Source organism: Larus michahellis, chromosome 4 (genome assembly GCF_964199755.1).
Source record: "Larus michahellis chromosome 4, bLarMic1.1, whole genome shotgun sequence".
Classification (NCBI taxonomy): domain Eukaryota; kingdom Metazoa; phylum Chordata; class Aves; order Charadriiformes; family Laridae; genus Larus; species Larus michahellis.
Genome location: NC_133899.1, coordinates 81726812 through 81752000, shown reverse-complemented (window position 1 = coordinate 81752000; position 25189 = coordinate 81726812). Strand labels below are relative to the sequence as shown.

The 25189-nt window shown below is 40.5% G+C and overlaps 1 protein-coding gene across 1 annotated transcript in view; it reads right to left on the bottom strand.

The window, feature by feature from the left end:
• Window positions 1-370: 370 nt before the first annotated feature.
• The window catches only part of SWAP70 (switching B cell complex subunit SWAP70), a 42431-nt gene continuing 17612 nt past the window's right edge, over window positions 371-25189 (bottom strand). The window contains exons 4-12 of the mRNA XM_074585936.1: window positions 16986-17213; window positions 13387-13533; window positions 12997-13105; window positions 11499-11680; window positions 7601-7708; window positions 5880-6046; window positions 4891-5089; window positions 3222-3318; window positions 371-2462 (exon numbers count right to left, since the gene is read on the bottom strand). Of these exons, the coding sequence (XP_074442037.1) occupies window positions 2353-2462; window positions 3222-3318; window positions 4891-5089; window positions 5880-6046; window positions 7601-7708; window positions 11499-11680; window positions 12997-13105; window positions 13387-13533; window positions 16986-17213 (1347 nt within the window). The 3' untranslated portion in view covers window positions 371-2352. The remainder of the gene's footprint in view (window positions 2463-3221; window positions 3319-4890; window positions 5090-5879; window positions 6047-7600; window positions 7709-11498; window positions 11681-12996; window positions 13106-13386; window positions 13534-16985; window positions 17214-25189) is intronic.

The following is a 25189-nucleotide window of genomic DNA, read 5'->3' as shown; positions in this document are numbered from 1 at the left end:
GTCCCAGGCTGGCACTCTAAGCCTTGATGTGCTGCTGGAGATGTAGCTGTTGTATCAATTCATTTCCTACCTGGTACACTTTGTGTTAGTGAGCAATGCTGTTTGTAATCGCTCACCATCATCATACTGTATCGAGGTGTACTGAATACAAACATGTAAGAGAAGTGGTGCTGTTAAGACAAATTATATTGTATTATCTGTGTGACCACTGCCTTTACTAGGGCTTTAATCCAAATCCCGTTGATCAGACCACTAAGAATATATTTCTTCCATCACATTAATACTTCCACACAATGGCTACTGAATTCTGAACACCACTAACCCAAAAGAAACCCATGCCAAAAGACGTCAGTTAATTCAGAAATATAAATGACTTTGTATTACTTTATTAAATAGCCAATTCTAAAGAACAGTAAAAAATATGAAAACATGCATCATTTGGTGTTCTTAAAAAACATTTGTCCAAAATAAAGACTGTTAGAAAAATTAAACAAGTTTAGCCCCAGTAGACCTTCTGCTCTCCACATAAAAGATGTTTGATAGTTATAAATACTGTTCCATCGCCTACAGCAAAGTTTAACAATGTATACATTAGTATTTCTATTACAGTTTTTTTCACATTTCTTCTGTAAACATAATCAATTTTAAAAATGCCTTGTTAGCAAGCTTAAGGAACTACTGCTTTCCTGTACAGTAAATACAAATAGGAAGATCCTGGATTTTCCTGCCATTCTAATCAACACTCCATTTACTGAAACATTAAAGATTTCAATTAGTATAAAAATATAACCAGAGAATAAATGTATGGGAAGATTCAGTATCTGAATGAGTCTTGGTTAATAGACAAATAAAAAAATGCTGTTGACTTCTGAATCTGAAGATCACTTCTGTACAGCTTCTGCTCTTCTGGGATCCAAGTATCACAATGCAGTACACAAACGCTCTGGTTATCCGTCTAAAACATCCACTTCTTATTTACTAAAAATAATTTAACATTTAGATGAACTAAAAAGCAGGTTCTAAGAGATGGATGTCCGTGTTCGGTGTACATACAAAGGTCAAAGCTGACTAACAAGCCACACCAATGGGCACCTGCTCTTCAGGAGGGGGGGCTCAGTTCTCAAAATATCTGTACAATTACGAAAAATACTACTTTACTTAGCAATAGACTGACTTCTTGTCTGGTGTGGGAGATCTACAAAGCAAAATCACAGACATATTCCTTTTCCCTACAGAAACAGAAATAACTGGCTTTGTCCCTGGAGAGAATTTTGAGGCAGAGCAGTAGGCTCTTTGGGAAGCCTTGTTACTAGAAATTCTGAAATTATTTTGCTGACGGGAATTAATTTTTTCTAAAGCAGTATTGCTACCCATTTATAATTTTTATCTAAAATAAAAAGGTCAAACTTAGTTTTCTTCTTGCTTTTTTTTTTAATCTGGCCTCCAATTAAGAATAAGACAAAAGTGTTGTATCTAAAGCAGTGGAACACTATGATGAAATTTCTTGCACAAGCATAGCCTTGATGCAGATGACATTTGGCCTGTATGTGCTATCGTCTTCCATTCATCTGCTCCACAATGCTGTAAATCAAAACTGTGCATCTTTACAACTATGAAGAGAACTCTCAAGTTTTTTGTTAGCGCTTCTAAAGTATGAGACAGTACAAGAACAATCTCGCATGACTACTCTTTCCAAATGTTTTACAGCAGTATTTTGTACGTGCCTATTTCCAGTTCTTTTGTTTGGATTCCTGCAAACAGAGGAAAACAGGACACAAAATCCAACCAGCCAGCAGGTACCCAGTGATGCCGGTCTACCCTCGCTAAGGAAGAAGCACCATGCAAAGAGCAACAGACGGACAGAGCAAAAACAAAAGACGAGTCAATGGAAGGAAAGGTAATGCTCTATCTCAAAGTTGGACAGAACCTCCAGGATCGATTTATCCTGGGTTTAAATTATAATAACTGAACCAACAAAACAACTTCTTCCCTCACTTTTTGGAATGAAAGTGATGCTGCTTGATTGATTAGATGCTGTCAGATTGTTACAGGCTAGTACGGAAACAATTCTGTCACAAGCTGCATTTAAATAAAAATCTTCAGTTGATAAGCTTTGTATAAAAGAACAGAATTTCTGGAAAAATGAGGGAAAACAGCAAGTACTGTCAGACACCACATATTGTAATTAATGCGCTCTGAGTAGACACTCCTATGTGGTCAACAGTATTTCCTTCATAGAAAGGCCCGACCTGCTGAGCAAACTAAGATCTTTATAAGCGGGAAGCTGCTCTGTGCAAAGCAGAATGAATGAAGGTGGGCGTCTATTCACAAACGATACGTCAGCTACCATCGTTACTCAGAAGTGGCTTTTTTCCCTTTCCAGCTCTTTTGTCTTTGCTCAAGTTCAGCTTCAGTGAAGGCGGCCGGGCCCCAGTTTGTGATTAAGTGAGGATTCTTGGAGCCTGGAAGACAGAGTGCAATACTTGAAACAGGCGTTTCTGACAGGGACATTGCTCACCCAGTGTCAGTGGGACAGGCCGAGTGTCGCCACAGGATGCTTTGGTAAGTGCTGTCACCTACTCTAAGGTGACCTGATGACTAGCTGACCAAGGAGGAACCCCGTCAGTGAAGGTGCTTAATGTGAGAAGTTGTCGATGGCTGCTGTCTTTTGCATCCTTATCTCCCAACTTCCCCCGGCACCCCAAATAGCTGTATCTTAGTAAACCCCTCTCCTTCTTGCCTTTAGAGATGTCCTTGAAGGAAAGCGATCTCTCCAGCATTGAAGGAAAGCAATCTCTCCAGCGCTGCATTACAAAGCCACTTTCCTCTGGGCTGGCATGCTATTAATTAAGCTAAGAAATTAAATTTATCCCCAAAATCAAATATTTTAGCCATCTTTACTTCATCTTTTTGGCAATTAGCATTTATGCGAACTGCCTTAAAGACCCAAATCACGCGATGTTCAGGTTGATCCTTGATTTGTTTTAAATAAATAAATAAATAAACAAATAATAAAAAATTAATTATTACAGTAGGGCCAGTAGAGGCAAAGACTTGAAAATTACCATCAGCAGTTCTCACAAATGTGATATTTATAGGCTGACATGAAACCAATAAGCTACAGGAAAAGGCAGACTTCAGTAAATCACTAGGTCATTTATATGAAGTATGTAAGACAGAATGAATACTTATTTTTTGTAACTTCTCTGTTAATAACTTACCTGGCTCTATTAGTCGAATTAATCCCTCATGATGAGCTACTTTATCTTTCCAACTCTTGGTGTTATTAGCCGCCGTTTCCAATTTTTTCTTAACCTCCTGAAATAAGATACAACCCACTTGAAAAACAAGAACAACTTTACTCTGTTCATATAAAAAGAAAAAACATGCTTTTAAATCTAAAGACAGAACCACACTAATTCAGCCAGCAATCTATTTGGTGTAGACAGAAGAACCTCATTTCTAACCACCTTAAGTAATTTAATCATCGCAAACTAAAAAAAGTAAGTTGTCAAACCAGAATCCAAAAATAACTAAGTTTTACAAGATTCTGTAGCTGTGTAAGTTGGGCCAGTTTTCATGAGGACTGAAAGCATAAACTGTAGTTTCAAAACAGAAGGATGCATTTTGTGTTCCAAACTAACACCGGCTAGTGGTTATCTCTCACTATCAGAAATCATAAAATGTAAGCTATGAAAAGAACTGCTGCTGTTGCACCCAAGCAAGAAAGCGGTATTCTTTGGTCTAAAATGGTCTTTTGGTCAGTTCCAAATTGAGTGATTAATTATTTCTAAAATAACGAGTCAACTATTGCAGTGACCTACTCCATCATTTGTTTTGTGGAATTTTTTTTGTTTGTTTGGGGTTTCGCTCTGGGTGTGGGGGGAGATGTTTGGGTTTTTTTAATGTCTGTTGGATTCAGCAATTCTTTTGTAGTAGTAAATGTTGTTTCATATACAAAAATTCTGAGATGTCATCTAAAAAAAAGTCAAGTATTAGCCAAAAGCAATCTAACGATGGTGTTAGATGTAACACCAACACATAAGTTGTAAAGTGGCCAGAACTACCCCACCTGGGCCCTTGCTTGCAGTCACTGCAGCATTTGTATTCTGTGCCAGTTGAGACAGCTCACTAGCTTGTCCTTCACAGAGCTAACCTCAACCGCGCAGAGACAGCATAAACACACTCCCTAGTTAAACAGAAATCCAGTCATGTTTTGTTTCCTGACCTAAATACACACAGGATCAACACCTCCCTAGCCCTAGAAAGTATGCAGCACTTCAGACTCTGTACTCGCTGGATTCTGACTCGTATTTCTTCCATGAATACAGCTACTGGCCTTCACCAAAAACACTCAGCAGAGCAGAGAACAGGCCTGATATTTGGGACACGAGGCACGGCTACACATTGAGCTAATTCCTAGCTCTCCTTGACATCAGTTCAGTGCTTAAATACCTTTTAGAGGAGTAACGGCCTACCATAGCACATCGATTTTTCATCTGTAGAAGACAATATTGCCCCATGACATCATCAAACCATTAAAAGAGTATTAATTCAAAAGTATAGGGCATTTGGTTATGACAGCAATGGGACTGCCGAAGCAGTTAGCCTACAATAGAAGACAAGGAGTATTTCAGGATACGACTGAGCTGGCTTGCACGTGAATTGGGACAAAAGAAGAAAGGAGGTGGTGTGTCTGAAACACGTCCTCTTCTTCAAACATATCTACTGGTTTAGGCCAAAAAACCCAACACATAACTATCCTGTCTGTTACTGTAATTTTTGTGCCATACTAATCCTTCAAGAGGCATGATATTGATGAACTTCAGATTCAGTTAAATTACTGAATACCTGGCTAAGTATGAGAGGCTGATGAACAGGACAGCTCACCTCATATTGCTCAAGGGCCTCTTTCCTTTCCAGTTCAAGTTGTTCCAGTTGCTGCATAGCAACTTGCAGAGCCCGTTCCTTTATCATTCTCTGGTTTTCTAACTCTTGCTTCTCTGCTTCTGTCATCTGAATGGTCTGTTGCTGCTGCAAGTGCCATTTTTCCAGTTCAGCTCTCTTTGCTGACTCCTCTTCCAGTAATCTGCAACGGGGATTGCGACATTAACTGCACTTTAAAGTAAGCTGTATCCATTATGTAGCGTACACATAGGCAAGCCAAGCTAACTATTTTCTTTCCTTTTTTTATTAAAAAAAAAAAGCAAGCTTGGGAAGCAGGGAAAAAGTTATTGCCTGTTGGCTTCTCTTCAGTGTAAAGCTGAAAATCATGCCAGCAGTGCAAGCAGTCTGACTGCTACAAAGGGCTATTCAGAAAATTTAGTCAATAATGCAAATACACAACGATGAAAAACGACAGAAGAAACAAGCATCCATAAGTTATCTTGATTGTCTTAGGAGGACTGAATATATGAAGAAACAAACCACACTAAACAAAGGCTATATGAGTAAGAGGAGACTTAACCCTTTATCAATTACAATTTAAACCTGTGATAAAATACAGCAGAAAGTAATATTTACAGTTACTGCTTTATAAAATACACAACTGAAAAGTCTGCACAGAGTGGTCTCAGTTTTTCCAGTGTTGACACGCACAACATCTGATGGAAAAATAAATGCACCTGCTTCTCTGAAATTGCTGAGCACTCCCACCGCTAAGGGCTAATCAAACATATTAAAAAAATCAAAAAAAACCAGCTTTAGCCTTCATAGCTTAAGGAAAAAAAATAATCTATCCTGTGTTTGGACTTCAGCCAGTCCCCCTTTCCAGCAGCGTGTCCAAGATGCAAACAACCTTTAATAGTATGGCACAGTTACTTATTATTGCAAGGGGGAGTCGGGTATTGAAATAAATTTCTACTAGGTCAAAGCCATACCTGGCCTGAAGTTTCCTTACAGTCTCCTCATCTTGCCGTGCCTGCTTCTCATCCTCCAAAGCTTCCTGTAGCTGTTTATACATTTCTTCCAGTTCACGTACTCTCTGTAAATACTGTTCCAGTTCAGATGATTTCTGAGCAACCTGCTCTTCCATTTTTTGTCTTACCTAGCAGCATAAATTGAGGATACATATGAGCTACCATGCAACTCAGGTTTCCAATTTTTAAAGGAATTGCCAGGTTTCCCTCAGATAATGTCTTCAGAGACAAACTTTTTCCTGCTGCCTGCAGAGCAGAACTGATAAAACTGAGTGTAGATTTGTAACTAAAAGCATTTAAAAAAATAAGTAATAATACAGGTTACTTACATTGCCCTACTTCATGCAGCATAGGATTTTCACAGGGGTTTAAACCTAACTTCAATCAGTTTGAACTTGTCACTTAGTTTACAGATACAGAAAGGGAAGGAAGAGAAAGCTTGCAGACACAAAGGCCAGGCTGGTTTAATTACACTGTTTCCACTCCTTTCCTCAGGCAAGTCCTCCCTTGGCAGCAGTGTATTTCAAACACTTTTATCTGGATGATGGCACCGCAACGGCACAGGATGGGTAAAGGGCTGGAAACTGGCTAAGGAGGTTGGCTTTGCTAACAGATGAGCAGCTATACCAAAAACCAATGGCAAGGGTTAAACGAAGGTGAGGGGGATGCTGCACACCCACAGTCGCCCAGTCTCTGATGCACATCCCCCGCCTTTCACTGACCAAAGCGGGAAACCAGGGGCTGCTGCACCAGAACCGTCCTCCCACTCAGCCCATCACTGTGCTGGGGACAACAGCAGCCAGCTGGCTTTGAACGCAGTTGGGATAAAGCACCAAAACCTCAGCATTTAGCAGCACATAACGTGTACTCCGCAGAAGGTAAGCACAGCTCCCAAAGTCAGCAAGAAAGGCTTTCTGTCAAGTGTGATAGGATGGCATGTCCTGCTCCACTGCTCTGCAGCCTCGTTCCCTCAGCTAACCTAAATCCCACTGACCCAGAAAGTGATCGTATTCAGGAATTCACACGCAGCCCATAAAGCAGCACTGTGTGCATTTATGTCCTGAGACGTTCCATCACATCGACTGGACTATTTCTACTTCTTTTCTCCAGCTAACAGAAAAGCTCATTACGGTTCACAAAGCCCTTGAAGATTGAAAATTAGTTCTTCTGGAAATTCTCAGTGTGGATTATAGTAACAGCATTGTAAAGCTACAATATTTATTTATTTTTTATGTTCGTGTGTGTGTAAATGTACAAGAACACACAGTATAAAAAAGCATGGATATACTCAAGTCAGAAAATTCTTAAAATGCATTTTGATTATGCCTGTGTTCATTTTGTATATTCATATAGTATGTACTGGCCTTAGGTTCTCCATCTTTCAAAACTGCAAGGATAACTTCAGTCTGCATTTATCTTTCAAACAGTCAATGTTTTCCCAATTTTCCAATAATATTTAAACTTTGAATGGTATACCAATTGTAGGCAAGCCGTTCTAGTATTTGAATTCACTCATAAAAATATTTTATTCCTACATCTCTAATAAATACAACTCAGGTTGTATTCTCCGGCCTCCTGCAAAATCTGCAGAATCTTTTCAGTGACTGCCTGTGAGGGAAGCCATTGCTGAACGCATTGTTCACTCTCTGTAATTGTAGCAAAAACCCACATGCACTACTCACCATTTTTTCTCTCTCCAGCTCCAAACTGAAGCGATCTTGTAATTCAACTTGAGTCTGAAGTCTTTTCTTCTCTTCCTCAGCAGCACGAGCAGCTGCTGCTTCCAGTTGCTGCAAGAGAAGAGTGAGGGGTTGGGGGGGAAAAAAGAAAGAAAAACAATTTGTCAAAATGACAACATTTGGAGGAAATGGAATTTTATTTAACAATTTTTGTTTTTAACAAAATTGGAAGAAACCTTCAAAAGCATTAAGGCACCAGCTCTTTTTTTTAATGTCTGAGGCTATTCTTAATCTCTAAATATAATTTTTAATCTTGTCAGTTGCAAGACAACTTTAAATTTACCAATGAAAAGTCAATTATCAGATATCCTCCAAGTTTCCTTTGAGTCCTGCTTTACACACCTGATAGAAATCACTTTATTTCCTTCTCAATCTCATATGGGATAGAAAACTATTATGGAAAAGCACATCCCAGGCAGGACTGTACAGGAGTTCCAACAGTGAAAACTTGCCAGCACACAGAGAGTTCATACAGAAACAGAAGTGAGAAGCACTAAAATTGCCATGGGAAAGCAGAAGTGCCACAAACTTTGACTATAATAAGTGATTGTGCTATTGTGAATCACATCCCTTTAACATCTCCTAAATTGCCATGTAAGGCAAATAAAATTCTAGTTGATAATCATCACTTGAAATTAGGGGAAAAATTAGCCTAGTCAGAGCTAAGGCCTAGGAAACAGCTGCTGGTACCTTCACGCCTTTGTGCAACTTATTTAACTTTTTTTTTGGCATCTTGATTTTACAAATAAAGATAGTCGTCCCAGTTTGTTCTTTCATCAGGATTTCAATAGCATATATTTTTAGAATGCATGGTAGGTCAGAAATGTACAGGTACCAGCCAAAACTTTACCAATACTGAAAACAAAATAATTCTTTCACAGAATTTTCATAAGAAACTTATCTGATGCTTCAGAGGAAACATAAAGCGAGCACCCTTCTTTTGTAACGTGCTAGGCTGGTGAAACTGCTTCCACAGGCCTTCAAGAAGAGTGGGACACCCATCTTCCTTAGGATTTTTGGAAGTTACCACATTTAAACCATCTTCCCTCACACAACCTAGACGAACCAATGAGACACCTAAACGATTAAAAATGCCAAGCTAAAACTTTCATTCCTTTAAGTGCTTGTGATACCACTCTAATCTGAAATAGATGGGAAGAAGGGAAGGAGAAGGCTCCTAGTTTCTGGTTTTAAGCTGTAGAAGATAGTACAGAATTGCTCCCCTTTGAAAGGCTTAAATGATGCCACTCTTTCAGAAGCAGTATTCCTCCCCTGCCAGAACATTTGAAAGCATGTAATTGTAGTCAAATCCAAGATGCCTATTTAAGTGAAATTTTCTTTTGATTTCCTTTCCCACTTTGAAATTAAACAAACATTGCCAATACTGAGCTGAGAGGGCGAACGTGCAGAGTCACAGGCAAGGGTGGGTGTTAGGCTTTTGCCAGAGAGCTCAACAAGAAAATACATTGTTTGTCCACTCTCTATCAGCAACTTCCTGCTTAATTCATGTCAGAGGACATCCATTCCTGGCAGGTAAGGTTACTGGCAACAACTATGCAGTTTAGGGAAAAGTCCCAAATGTTGGGGGCGGGGAAGGAGGGGGAATCAACAGGAACATCCCACTCCAGCAGGGGTTAGCCAGCACAGAGTCTCTGAATCCCATGCAAGACCCCTAACTGAAACAGAAAAGGTGCACAAGTCTTGTGCTCGCTTTCTTGGTGAGAAAACTTACCTTTCAGTCTGTTCAATGTCTGTATCTCAAAATTCCATTAAAAATATGAAAAAAAATCTATTTTAGACAAAGACTCTTATTCTTCTGAAATTTTCTACTGCAAGAGTTATCAAAATACAAACCAGTCTCACAGTGCACTTTGGCAGATGCTGCGTAAGTGGTGGCTCGCTGCCAGCAGGAGCAAATCTAACTCTAAGCTTTCCAGAAGAATTCAGTTTCCTGAACCATTTACAAAGCCTTTTCCTTGAAGAACAGTTTTCTAACTACTCAAACCCTTTAAGTTCCTCCAACACAGTACCTCCCCACTCATTCCACTTAGTCAAAGTGCAGTAGTTCATGTCAGAGACTAAACTACTTTCCTCAAGAAGTCATTTTAATCCAGTCCACTTCAAAAGATGCTTCTTGCCACAACTCTCTTTAGTTTAACCCATTATGATTTCTACAAAACCCCCTGGAGCCTGTCAACATCCTCCTGCTCCTCTGGAGTTGCTCTCATGTTACCTTACCCCCTTCACTTTTTCTCCATAGACTCAACACAGCTATCCAGTCCTATGATTTCTGTTAACAGGTATATTACTTACCAGTAACTTGCAGGTAACACAGGCTATCCTTTAAAGCATATTTTTGATTCTGAATCTTAAACACATGCTAGAATATAGGTGCTAAAATTCAATTTAAAAACGGTTTTCCACTGTCAGACTCCATTTAAGGCAGTGCAAGGCTGGTTAAAAAAAAGACAAATTTCTCCTTGCCAAAAATTGTGACTTAATGACAAGACTTTTAAAAAAAAGATACATTATGGATTATTTTATTTGCTTTCTAGACTCAGCACCTTTAACATGCTCTCGTGATATTTATAGCTTCTCCCCTGCCACAAAGATCAAGTTTTTTTTCTAACTGAAAGCTAAAATTAGTTAGTGGTTTTTATTTATGAAAAACTCAAGCAACGATGCAGACTTGTCCTAACTGGGAATGCAAAAAATCAAATTAATTTAGGAAGTCACTGAACAAAAGACTCTTCAGACTAAGCACAGGGGAAAGATCCGGCCTGCTCTAGCAGCAGGGATTCAGCAGCCAAAATGTTAGGTAGCAGCGGGGCGGGAGGCATCTAACGGTGTTCTAAGCTATTTCCAAGGCACGCTCCTCATTAAAAGGTATCATCACAGCAATAAAAGCCATAGTAAGTCTTCTTGCAAGTCTTTAAAAAGAAAGATAGAAAGTACATCTGGATAATAACCAAGTCTCTGTGGAGAATTATTACAGAGGCACCAGTTGTTCCAAAGTACAAAGATCCATCAGCATGTTCAATCTACTGTCAGAGTGTGCAGCCACAGCAAAGGCACCTTGGTGTCTCCTACCAGCCGTTAGACTAAAAAGCTGCCTACAAGGAAAATAATGTATTCAGCAAGTCTTCTGCTAATACTCAAGAGATTTCTAGTCCACTTCTCAGGCTGTTAGAAATCAATCCAGCATTTACAAGGAGCGTGCATTAAACAGTTTATAAATGGTTGCTAAGTGTCTCAACTCTATAAACCTCCCCCAAACCACTCTAATAAAATTATGCCTATACATACTCACAAAAATCACTTTGCATCTTTGGAATCTTTGTAAATTAAATTTGTATCTCTGGAAACTACCTCTGTATGAATAGAAGAGTTCCCCCACACATAAAATAACTTTGGAAAACTATATAAGAAAATCTTAATGGAAAGCCCCAAGTTTGACAGACATGTCTGACAGAAAAGAAAAACAAAAGCCTCATAAGTGACTGAAAATAGTAGACTTTCCAGTCCCCTAGCACCATCCACACAGCTGGGGCTTTCTTCTACACTAGCTTCACAATACCCTCATAAGTACAGGGGACAGGGCTGGGCCACGTGAGTTACCCCGAGCCTGCTGAACAGTCCTCAGAAACTGCTGCAGTCAGTGCTGAAGGCTTTACACTGGAGACTCAACCAGCACATCTACTGCTGCTGACACAAGCTCACCTCCTCTGGAGGAGTTTGTTCAATGTGTCTGAACACCTGAACAGGAAATAGATGCCTAATTATACATCAAGACCACAGAGATTGAGCTTTAAGCTTGAAGGTCAGCAGCTCCCACTCCCACCTTTCGCACGGTCTCCAGTTCCTTCTGCTTGTTCTCGTTGGCCGTTTGCAGTTCTTTCATCTGCCGCTCCAGCTCTTCTTGCTCAGCTAACAGCTTCTGCCGCAATTCTTTTCGCTTCTGGCGCGCTTCTTTGTGGGGTGGAGGGCTCCCTGCTCTCAGCAGGTTTACAGTGGTCTGTATGGCTGGAAAGGAGCGTGCAAGACAAAGGGAGAGGAAGAGAACACCAATGAAGGGAAATGCTAAACTTTCTGGATAGCCTCCGTGAATAAATACTAGTGGTGGTGTGTTGTTTGTTGAGGTCTTTTTAAACATATTTTTCAATCAGAAATAACTGTTGTCAGTTCTCCTAATTCTCCTCAGGCTAGCTGTCAACAAAGCAAAAGTGAAAGACGTTTGGCTTTTAGTATTGACTGTGTGCCACAAGGACAAGGGCTGGCAATTCCAATGCCTTATGGCAATTTCAATATTGACTTCTAACAGGCTGTGCACATACAAGTCACTTGTATGCCTGGCTGAAAAAAAAAAACCAAACAACCCAACCCCAACACTTCAAGATTTCTTATTACCTAGATTCAGTGACTCAAGCAGTAACACGTTATCTAACAAATACATTCATTTACTTCCCTAGAAGCAACCTTAAATCCTTTACTCTTACCGATACTCCAAGGGAAAGCTTTCTCCCAGTAAGACAGCAGCTCTCATTCACTCACATTCAACAAGGAAATATTCAGAGAGCAAATCTCAGGAGCGGCAGATGATTTTTATATTTTATTCACCTACTACAACTGTGAAAAAAATATCTCCTTTTGGAACTAAGTAATCATTCATCATACATCTGACTTTGGTGCCATTACACACATGTTTCAGATAAAGAGGAAAGCGCAAATGAAAGCACATAGCCCCAAATATTCAAATGCTGTACATACTTCAATAGCATTGCCAACAGTGGCTTTGCAAGGGCTTTACCTCACTCCACAAAAGATGCACGTAACTATCGCTCAGCTCCTATCTGGGAAGGTCTCACAGAAGTACCTTCACTGTGGGAACAGAAGAGGAAGCCCCAATTCCCAGCCTTGCGCTCAGCTCACCAAACCACACTACCTCAAGCAAAACTGTAAAAGCAAAGCCAGTATTTCATAATGCTGACATGAACAAGCTTCACCTTTCTCCCTGAAAGCAACAATTTACAATGTATTCCCCCCTTCCCTTCCCCATTCCTAGAAGTACAGCCAACACAGAAAAAGAAAACAACAATAATATCCATTTCATTTTGGTTATGGTTGCCTAAATTGAGCCACCTAAATGACAGAAATCGATTCCCCTTAGAGGGATCATTAGTTCTTTCTGAGTCTCAGGCTCCTTAAAACATCCTTTGCATGTGTCCAAAACAGAGACATCAGAAATCACAGGACCAAAAATTTCAAATTTGAGTAACGCATAGCTGTAAGACTTCAGCTTGCCTTAACTTTCACATAACTAAGATTTTTTGAAACCTCACCTTGAATCCACTCCTGCTTCTTCTTTTTATCAGAGGCACTGATCTCAAAGCTTTTATCAAGACACTTTATGAGAAAAAGGCATTTCTTTCCATCTTTGTCAGGCAAGGCCTAGAATGGGTAACAAAAGGATTAGCCTTGCAAACACTGAAACCCAAGTTATATTGTCAAGCCCCACGTATGCAGTTATCTGTAACAGAGCTACAAATACCAGCACTAAGAACCTTTATTAAAAGGGTGTTTATAAACTGGTTTTATATAAAGTAAAAAGAGCTCCATTAATGAAAGATACCAGTAGTCCATCCTGCACACAAAAAAAAAATTAATTGTTATCTTTAGAGACATTCATATGTTTTGGTGTTTGGTTTGGTTTTGTGTTTTTTCTTTTTTACCTCTACACAACAGTTGCCATCCAGTATGATGTCTCCCTTCTTGTCCTTTAAATCTTCACTTACATAGTAGGAAATAATATTGGGTTTTAGCACAAACCATCGCTCCGTCCAATTTTTCCTTTTGTGACCTTTTTTCAACATATAGCCCTGTAAAAACCAACAAATAGCTGAAATGCCCGGCCTCTGTTGAACCACCTGGTCTTTTTGTTGTGTGTTCCATAGAGCACACAGAGAAGTGAGCTCAAGGCCCCAAATACTTCATCTACACACTTCTGTTCCCAATACCAGCACACTGCTAATTGTTTAGCCCATGAGAAATTACTCTCTGCTCGTGTCCGGTTTTTAAGTAACTGTGTTACCTGAAGAACTGAAAAATTATTATTATTACATCATTATCAAGCCATTATTATGACTCTTTGGTCCTCTTTGATGACCTTTACTATTTAATGTTCTTCAGTCTAGCAGAGACATTTGCCATTGCTAAAACTCACCTGTAATACTTTACTGACAGCCATTATTAAAAGTCAGTCCTGTGTGGATGCCTGCACCCACGCACTGTAAATCCAGCCTGTTACGGGATATTCCCAGGGACAAAGCAGAAGCACCTCTTGTCCTGGGAGTGTCTCTGCCCTGCCGACATACTCATTTAGCTGCACCCCATTGAAGAAGCGATCCCATACAGGATACTTCAATGAGAAACTGATAACAGAACCATACTTCTGTCATCTTTATTGGATGGGATACGAGAACGCTGGCGAAGCCTGGATTTTCCCTTAAAGGAACAGAGTTGTACCTTGATTTAAACAATGCCACGATTTCACTCACAGTATTTTGTTTTCCTCGAAAGATGATCCACTCAACTTCCTATATAAGAAAACACCTGCAAGCCTTAACAAGACTATTTCAAAAGAAGGAAGAGAAGACAATACTTTGCCACTGAGCTTTATACAAATAAAAGAATAAAAATTATAATCTTCTGTAATGACAATAAATAGGGCTGGTATCATGAGAAAATCATCCAAGTTTGCCCCTATTGAATATTAACATATATAAAATATAAGCACCAATACTAAGTGCAGTTATACTAGTAACCCTGTTATAAATTATCCACTGTGGCTGTGGCAACTCAAAAAACATCTCATGGAAAAGGGTGCACAGAGAATGATATAATAATTGGTCACTCTTTCAGGTGCTGGATTTTTATTGATCTTATCAGGGGCACTGCTGTGACCTAGTCAGTTTTTAATCCAGAGTTTCAAAGTCTGCCAGTATTTCAGCTATACCTGCCATTTCTGAAACCGTATTCCCTAATTACTTACATACTTTTGTCTAACTTCAGAAAAAAGTCAAATCACAGATGAAACTGAAACACCTACATCAATATAGCTATGAACAAGCCATACAGAAAGCACTGTACTCAAAAGTATTCCAGACTAAGAGGATGAAAAATGTAGAAAGGAGACCAACGAACGTTTTTCCTGTACTGGCTTTTAGCTATAGCAATTTTGGGCAAAAGGAAACAAATAAATGTGCTGTGGTGTACAGGTGTGAGGGGAAGAAAAATTCAGGACTGTTGGAGAAGCTCTTTTGTTAAAAAAAAAACAAAAGAAACCAAACAAAAAAGAAACAACCCCCCTACACATACAGCTTCTCTGTGCTCAGCTTTTCTAGCCAGATAAACGTGGCCAGAGCCAAGGCCGTGCCTATTGCCCTGTGCCATCCCACCCCCTTGCTCCAGAACAGGAATGTGCAGAGAAGCAGCTTTGCTTGCCGCCTCCATACTCAGTCTGAGGTCTGGGTGGTTGCAAGTGCGTGTGAAGGACTCCCGCAGCTTCACTCTCTCATGCCTTGCACAGTCTAAGTCATAACCAGGTGTTCTTCCCCTTCCTGAAATACTGAATTTGCTTTCAAAGGAAAGTCAGACTGATCTTTTCCCCTCAAATTTCTGCAAAGTCTTTATCTATTATTTCAGTGCTTCAGCTCCTTCTCATCTTCCCAGAGCCCACTGGCAGCTCCTGGGGAACTTTTCACACCACCAAGAAGGACATGTCTTCCAGAAAACTAAATATCACAAAATTAATTATCACTGCTACCCACCATAAGCCTCAGAGATCCAAGATAAGTGTACAATAAAAAGGGCAGTATGACCCTTGGCTATGATACCATATGTCATTAACTGATACCTTAAAGTAATCATATACCGCAATAAACAGGACAAAAAAATGAACAGGTATCAGGACACAAGAACCAGACGTCTGTAAGACACCCAGGGAACTCCATTCTCCATTAGACCAGTGACTGCCCAGGAGGTGATGGGTCAAATCGTGACACAGACTATTTTTAAGTGTCAAGGAACCATTCAAAGGCACTCAGACATCCTTGAGAAAGAGGCCCAGCCACCGAGAGAGGAAAGAAAGGAGACAGAGAAAAAAAAAAAAAAAAAAAAGGAGGGGGGAGACACAATGCAGTATCAAAACTGAAAAGAAATCCTATTTCCTCACAAATTTCAAGTGGAAGGACTGACCTGACACTGGTTATTTTATTTTCATGGTATTAAACAGCAGAATGACTTCATTTTGCCCTCAAAAGACTATGACTTCGTGTGTGTCCCCAGCCCTCACCTCCAACAGGCAAACGGCAGTTAACAAAAATAGACTTTTGCATTGTTCTGTGGATATTCTGAAAGAATTTCCTGTGCCAAGACCTTCTGATGATTTCTTCAGAACAGCTTAGGAAAGCCTGCCAAGAAAGCCTTTGTTTCTCCCCTCACCAAGAAATCAAAGATGGAAAAAATTCTCTGCCAGGTAAAAGTCAATTTTAAATAGCTCTCTACGTAAGCTCTGCTGTGACCCCTCAGGTCCCTGTGATATTTATACTTCCCATGAAAGAAATGCAGTTTTTAAAGCCATTCCTAAACTGATCATCCAGCCACTGGGAATCTGAAGAAACTGAAGATTGACAGAAGTTTGCTAAGAATATAAAAGCCAGCAGGACTTCTGTGTTTGAGTACAGGTAAGGAAGCTGTCGGTCACGTAGCCTGCTAAGCAGAAGAAGAAGGGAGAGCTCTGCAGCTCTTCTACAGGTCTTCGCCATGTTGAAGTGGGGCAACTTAGAAGCAGACCTTTCAGCTGGAGCAATACCTTTGTCCAGACCCCCTTTGTTTGAATACAGCAGTGATCATCAGCAGGATTTATATTTGCTACAACGTAACTGCACCTAGGAAAACACCAAGACTGAAGAGTTGTCACAGTTGAAGCACTGACAGCTGTTGCAGCTATCATGTCAGTTAACAAGCAGTTGACACGAGTATATAAAAGGCTGTATTTCAAGTCAGAGCATGCTTCTTTTACTTTCTAAAAAACAAACTTTCCCCAAAAGTAACTCATTCATAATACTGCAACAATTACAACAATCTGAACAGCAGTACAATTTCTCTTTTATAAAAATAAGCTCATATTAAAGAACCTTTTTTAAGTACTTTACCTTATTTCCCCCTGCTCATTATCCATCAGGTAAAGAAATTTCAGTACAAATCGAACATTTCCTAATTACAGAATAAATTTTTCTACTTTAAAACACTAGTTCTCTGTGGTTCTTACCTGTTTGAGTACATCTAATATGAGCTCATTAAAGACCTCATTGATTGCCATGGACACCGTCTGTCGATCCATCCCTTTACTAAACTGCCCGCTTCCAATGAGATCAATCAGCTCCCACGCAGAAAGACCTTCTCGACTGGTGTTGAGAGCAATCTTATAATGGTCAAACTGCTCTTGCTGCCAGCCTGCTCCCATTGCTTCGGTGAGTTTTTTAAGTAAATATTCAATCTGTAAAGAAATACAGAAATTAATCATCTTCAGCGGGCACAGAAATCAAGAGTTTCAGAGCTGTAAGCTAAGCTTCTCTGGAGACTACCACTACAGCTAGATTCCTACATTCACACGTAGGCCCCTAAACATAAGTGGTTTAATTAACAAAGATTTTAGGCTGCTGCCTCTGTTAACTTCTGACTGCCAAAGCCATCCTGCAGCTACTCTCTTCATAGTAAAAAAACAAAGAATTGAACCTGACAGCCTCTTTTAATATTTCAGATTCCTACAGAACACACGGGGCCTTCCCTGCAACAGCTTCCAAACCATGATGACTGAAGCGTGAGAAAGCAAGAAGTTTCAAAAAGTATCAATGTCAGATGAAAAGCAAACATATTAGAAAAAAAAAAAAAAGCAGATGGCAGTTTGGATAAGAAGTGAAATGAAAAACTACCAAGGTATGGTTACATATCTTAGTCTTCACTTGACCCCTCTTCTCTAGATCTCAAGCACTCCATCACTAGGCACAATCTTGGGAGATGTATCAAGAGAAGTAAAAGAACAAATTTTTCACGTCCGCTTTTATTGTTTCCAAAATAAATTCCTTTTCTTCTAATCTTTCATCATTCTGTATGCATTACCTTACACAGGGTAATAACACTAATGCTACTAGTCAAAACAAACACAAGAATGAAAAAAGAGGGAAAGAAGGCTGGGTTTCTTCTTTTGTCTGTTTTTTATGTTGTTTTTAAACTCAGACTATTTGCTCTTTAAACTAGTTTGCAGTATTTTAAACTAAGCCCATCTACAGCTTTGAGCACATGTAAAATGCTTTTAATGTCTCTCTCAACAAAATAATTGTAGGAGAGCCATCCTACAAAGACCTCTACACAACAAAGTAAATGCCAGGCTTCTAACTTTCTATGACTGAAGTCACAGGACACCAGTTTTGAAGACAGACCAAGCTAATGTGGTCTTCTGCTATTTTGGGCAATGGCTCACTGCGTGTCCTCACCAGCTTCGGGAACTCAACTGCCTTCGGCAACCAGCCAAGGCAGACAGTAAAGCTACCTGTCCCACAGCAGGGACAGTGCAGCACCAGCTCCTCCAAGGGCTGGTCTTTCTCTCCAGCTGCCACAAGGCCAGCACACAACCTCTTCCTGGTAGGTCAGCCCACAAAGCTGCAGACCAGGGCTCATCCCCACTGCCCTGCTTCTCTACAGGCAGGAGGGATGCGACCGGGTGGGGAGCGCACGATGGCTGGTGGAGGTGGGGAGGGAAAGCACCATGATCCTTTCAGGTTCTCTCTGTGCACATGGAAACAACACGGATTTCCTCAAGTGCTGCTTTTCTGAAGGTTAGTCCTTCAGGACGGTCTGCTCCACTTTCCATTTACCTATTTTAGGTGTGATTTTGGAAACAGTAAGTGACTCAGGAGCTTGGATCCCATTAACAAAAATGACTACGGCTTACAGCATGAACATGCCTCATTGAAAAGTGGTGGAAACAAAATGATTTTCAGGACGTCATTTTTCTGATCACCAATGATGGCTCGCCTCTGCTCCTCAGCCCTGCTTGAAAGCACAATATAATTTCTGCTACAGGTAAGAAAAACCGCGACTGAGAGAGCCAGAGGATGTTTCACCACAGAATAAATTATCTTTCCAGCTACAGCTCAGTCACATTTCAGCTGGTCTAATAGGCTTTAGAGCACCCAGCAGCCTCTATGTAAGAGATATGGGAGTACAAAGAAATAAAGAAGTGTGTTTTCCCCACACACATTTCACCTCATGGACTCCCAGGCCTCAAGGTTTAGATGCAGCACACATGCTAATTTTGCGGCTGCTGCTTCTCTCTCTTGCAACTGGTGCCGGCAAATCCCTTCCTTTCCCTCGCATCCATGATCAAGAAACACACAAGCATGTACCAGAACACGCTCATCTGACAAAGCAGTAAGTTACCAATTCACCCTATAGATGGGTGAGCTTCTCTTACTGTTTCAGCTCAGTGACTGTTCTTAGTCTCACAGCCCCTACTCTAGTAGCACATGGATTGATGCTACAGCAAAATGCAGACGCTGCTGCACCGTCTGGAAGAAAGTTCCCACTCTGTTGAATGAGCAGGAAGCACATACCCCTCCAAGATGTGGCTGTCATATCCTCCTCATAAAGACTGTGTGAAGAGAAGACAGGCTAGCCAGTCACAGAATGTGCCTCCAGGGTGAGTTCAGAAGTTGTAGAGAGCACTGCTTTTCATTTCAGCTTCACCAAGTACGGCATTTAAGTATTTTTAGCTCCTCATGCAATGCCTACTAGCAAAGACATGATCTGAACAAAGGCCTCTGGAAAAGTGGCATTCACACTGTAGACAAGCACATCCAACACAGGGTGCAAGGTAATCAGCAAAGACGCTTTGGGCCCTGTGCTGTGCCCCTCTGCCGTTTGAGTAAAGCATCCCCGGGGAGGGCACCTCGGCACAGCCACTCACCCCTCCACGCAGGCTGCATGCCCAGGACGGAGAGGGTGCCACAGGTCCCCTGCTGTGGCAGAGCCAGGGCTCTGCTGTGCCATCTGCACCGCTGCTCACGTTCAGACGGGTCACCAGAACAGGCCATAAAACTGTGCTTTGAGGTGGTTCCACACACAGCTCTGAATCGCTGGAGTTAACACAGTCACACGACAGCATGGAGATTTTAGCATGCCCTCCCAAGCAGCCAACATATAACTTTTACTAGATTTCTGTAAAATTCAGTAACTAATTCCTTTAAAAATCTTTAAAATATACTTCGGTGATTTTCACTCTCCAAAATCCTGAAGTTAAAAAACTAATCCAAGGCTTTTGAGCATCAACTACCATAAATCCTCAGCATGCAGTTAAAGGCAGGAAGTAGCTTACTTCCTACCCCAGACAAGTTTTATAGAAAAAAAAAAAAAAAAACAACCCAAAAAAGCCCTTCACAGCATGCAAGAACAGTAGTACCACGAAGCTGTTTCAAAACAAACCTCCTAAAACCTGAATTTGAGGAGATGAAATGAGCTCTGGCATCAATGCAGGAGTAACTTTTTCCCCCCCGTTGAAAACACAACCGGCCACTCAGCTCAGTCCCTCTGAGCAGCAGCACCTCTGAACTACGGTCTTGTACTTCAGCTGAAAGGAAAGCTAAAATAACTGAGGCTTAAGGAGGTAGGTAATATACCTGCCAAAATGCTAGACAATATTTAAAAAAAAAAAAAAATCATTAAAACTTAACGAACTTTAACTTTAAAATGTATTGTTCCAAAATTTCACAACCTATTACACTGCTTGAGGCATGCAGCTCTCAAATTCCTTTGGTTAATTATCTCAAAGTACCAGGACTCACTTGCAGACAAAGGGGCACACACAAAAAAATCATACCTGACCAGATTTTTTCACTTTTTTGCTCAAGTCACATGAACAAAATGCATATCAAACTAATGGTCTGGAAAAGAAGCAATGCAAAACTCTTTGCTAGTACACGTTCTCACGTAAGGCACTAAAAATAAGTCAACATCTCTTTTCCTTTAATGTCACCTGCACACATTTTACCTTATTTTGATTATTACAACAGATTTAAACATTTAAGTCTGCAAACCCCCCAACTACAAGTCACCAACATGACCACAAATATCCTATAATCCCATCAAAGTACATAAAATATCTCATTATTTTAAAATACATTAACTCTTCTTAACTGAAAAAGGGCCTCTGCATATGACAGTTTAATTTCTAAAATAAAAAAAAATTAAAAAAATCAAGCTTCGTCTTGCATTCACATAAGTACATGGCTAGCCAAAATATGGAGAAAAATTTTATCTAACATATCTGTTCAACAGCAACAGTGAATGTTGCGGTGGGGTATAAATATGGAACAGTGTGGGTAAATATAAAGACATAAGTTGAATCGGTGTGGAAGCAAAGAACAGACCATTCATTATGTGCTCAAATGAGGAACCTCTGAGAGAAAACGACATTTCCCCTCCTCCACAAAGAGACATGTCAACTCAGCAAATAACTGACAAATTAAGCCCACTGGCTCAAACATAATCTACTCTTGTGGTTAAAGAGTAGAGTGTCGAAAAGCAAATGTGCAGCAACGTTTGCTGCTATTCTGACTGGACCTTACTTTTGGATATGGACATAAAAACACAGTGGGGGTTGCTAACGCTCCAGTACGGACCAACTAGCTCCAGAGTACGAAAACCAGCTTCCACCTCAAACCCAGAGAAACTTTTCACCCAGAATTTTGCCAAGAGAAAGCAAAAAATAATACAAAGAACAGAGGCTCTTTAACATGAGCTATACAGCCTGTTTGGTACCTTCTTTCAGAGGGCACTTTCTTTTCCCACATTTCAACACCTATTTGTTTTTCTTTCCTGGGTATTCCTGGCACTATCCTCCATGGGGAATGAAGTATCATAGATGTTTCACGTATTTTTCTGATATACAAGTGGGTCTCTTAGAAGATGAAAAATAATGTCAAGGAGGCCTTCATGCCCAGCAGAGCACAGCAGACAAGGCTATTCTGGTTCATACTATTCAAATAAGGTTTGTGATATTAACAGAGCAGATATAACAGGTCTATTTGATGTCAAAAAGAGCTAAAAATCCACAAAACTGAGTGACCATGCTGGCCTGCTCTGAAACCATGGCAATGGGAATAGGAAGTTTCTAAAACAAAAAGCCCATAAACATAAATAATCCAATCCTGAAGTTACCCATTACTTCAACTGGAACCCCAACAGAATACCTCGTGGTAGCTGATAGGATGAAGGTATAGCCTCTAGTTACCTTAGATAATTTTAATACTAAAAATCACACCTCTGGGATGAGATTTTATATGTACATGTAAGACCACCCTAGTACAACGAGCCAGACAGCAATTAGGATGTGTGCAAATGAGTTTTTGTTATATGATTACAAGTGACTAATCAGCTGGTTTAATGTGATTTTTTCCTCATTCCCTTTTTGTATAAAAGGCCCTATGTGTTTCCTAAGAGGTGTGCTGGCCGCCTTAGATGCCTAGCACCCGATTCTGCAGAACTGAAATAAAGACAAATATCTCGACTCAGTGTGTTGATTGGCTTGTGCACACCGGGTGATGAACCCCTATTCTTAGGAACAACATATTAATACTGTACAAAATTCTGTGGAAGCATATGTTACTGGCAAGAGACATGAAAGCAATCATAGCCCCTTTCACAGTTATCATCAATTCCATTTTTTCATCCCATCAGAACATCACATACTTTTAAGTCAAACATTTGTTTCTTCCTTTCCACCAAAACTGTGTTCATTATCCAGTGTAAACCATTGTCTTCTTTCTTTTTTTTTAATTAAGTTAGCATTAAATAGTATAATAAAGGTCAACTCAAAAAACACTGTAACATGTAAACTTGTAAATCCTAAGGACAACCTGCTGCATAAGCTAAAAACTGTCTTATTTTTTGCATCAATCAAGGAAAAAAGTAGTGAAATAGGAAGAACTGATACAAGCTGCTAAGTCACTAAAAATCTTTCTAACCATCACCATCAACTTGTAGAGGTCATGGGTCAATTAAAACCCCACATAAGCAGCTTTCATTCTAGTTGCAACAGTTTTGATTTTTTTTCTGAATGGCCAAGGTTCAATTCCCAGTATTTCATTCATCATATCAGTTCCTGATACTAGAATGAAGAACAAGAAAGCAAACATGGTCACAAAAAAACTTTTTCTGCAGGAAATGCCCCCAGAAGAATCACCACTGGACAGCTTCAGACTTTCCCCTCCTCAGTCTAAAAAGACATCATTTTCAAATACACAGAAAGCCACACAAGGTTTGGACCTTCTTTGTCATAACTAGGAGGATTAGAAATGCCACATGTTAAGACAGTTGAAGGCTAGAGGACAAGTGAAAAATGACTGTACAAATCTTTCCTCAAGAAGTCAGGCTTAAAAAGCAAACACAGCAAATACGTTTGGTTTATTTAAAGCAAGTTATTTGAACACTAGATTACAACACACAAGGAGTATACAGCATAAAGTACACAGTATAAAGCATTCCCAAGGCTGCAGTCACACGTCCAGATATCAGAAAGGGGAAGTGTTTGGAAACCTTTTTATAAAACAGAAAACGTCTGGTTACACAATACCAAGGCACACAAATGAGTCTGTAACAACTAAGAAGTGAGCTCATGACAGACTAGAAATATTTCTCCTCTTAAGCTACAGTTCTCTCCACCTTTCTTCCCTTCATTTTATCCTTGTCGTGGAAGAGGTAATGCCTGTGAGAGCTGAAGGAAACACAAACTTGGATGTCTACGTCTCAGATGATCTAGTGGAAAAGACCGGCTGCAGGGAGGGGAGGAAGCCCCCTCGGCCCCTGCTTTCCAGGCGCATTAGCGGTATAGCTCCTTGGTAGAGCTCTGCCCACTGCACCAGGAGGCAGTTCTGCTGTAGCTGAGAACTGTACTGGTTCTGAAAGCTGTCCATCAGGACTAATTTTAACTAGAGAAAACAAAATACAGCATTGTTTTCCTCCAGTCCATCAGTATCTCTTTGAAATACCACATTCACCTGGTGCGCAGAAGTGCTTTACTTCATGCACATCAAGGCTTCTCACTTGAAAGGGGAGGGAGGTTTTAGATTTGATACCATTTCACATTTCCCTAAGACATGAGCACCTTTGCAAAATAGACATTCATGGAACTCGGTTATTTTCCAACTCTCCTAACTGCTCTCAGCTGCCCACCAGTAGCCAGCAGAAGCAACACTGGAGGCCAAGGCCATTACCGCTGAGCCCAGCGCCCTGCAGAGCCACCAGCTCCTGCCTCTCTGTGACCTGACTTCTCCCCATAACACAGAGGGATCCTCTCAAGCTCAAACTTCCACGGAAAGTGAGGAGTACGGGCCAGACGCTGCCTCTGGCTTTCAGTCCGGCTTCTACCAAATGAGCAACTTCTGACCTTTTTGTCAGCTCTCCACTGCTTTCAAATTCCCTCGTTGTAACTGCTTTCCTTACTTCGCTCTTTCTAAAGCTTTCCTCAGCCTGCACCTCCACATTTCCAAAGTAGCCTGTTTTCCTTTCCCTGGTTGAGCTGCAGCTGTTCCCAATTTGCTGCCCGTTCAACACCTGGGCAGGGAATCAAGTCTTAAGACTTTGCAGATGGGGTAACAGTCCCACCACAATTAGCAGTCTAATATGGAAGGCCTGGCACAGCAGCACTAGTGCAAAGTATGCAACAGGGGCAAGGAAGGACAGCAGCCTCAATCTTTAGTCAGCACAGTGCAAAGAAGGTGAAACTGCACCCAAGCAGGTAAGTTTTCCAGGTATTAAATTGTTCAAATGAGTGCAGAAACCACAGAAATCAGACTCCCAACCAGGTCCCAAAGAGCAACTCCTCCAAGGAGCAGGAGGAAGAGAAGACATCCTCATAACCGCATGAAGTTGTATCAACAACACTGGGACCTAAGTCCCACCTTTTATAATCTTCCCATCTGCAAGATGGTATGCAAAAATCTTCAAGGGATCACCCTTCCAGTCTGAAAGGGTTGGCGAGTTTCCTAGTTACTTACAAAGGGGAAAAAAAAATCTCTGAAACCCAAAAGCCTGTGAGTTGGGAGGGAGGGAGGAGGGAGGGGAAACAACTGGATCACGCACAAAAGACTGAATCCAAGCCAGAAACTGCAAGTAAATTGTGTGTTGTAATATTCTCAGCCATAGATAAGAGCAACAGACAGGAGGGAAGGACAGCTTCCTCCCTGGCCATGAGGGGTTAATATTGGTCTCACCAAAACATAAACATCACAGAACAGCAATGCTTCCACCACCCTCTCCTCTCTTCTTCACTTTGCAAAAATCCCCTTACTTTATATATGATGTGCAAGCCATTTTGTAATTAAATGACATGATGCAATATAAAGTGGTGAAGACTAAATATATAATCAAGCCTTATTAAGACCTCAAGAGGCATAAAAAGTAAATGGAAAGAAAAAT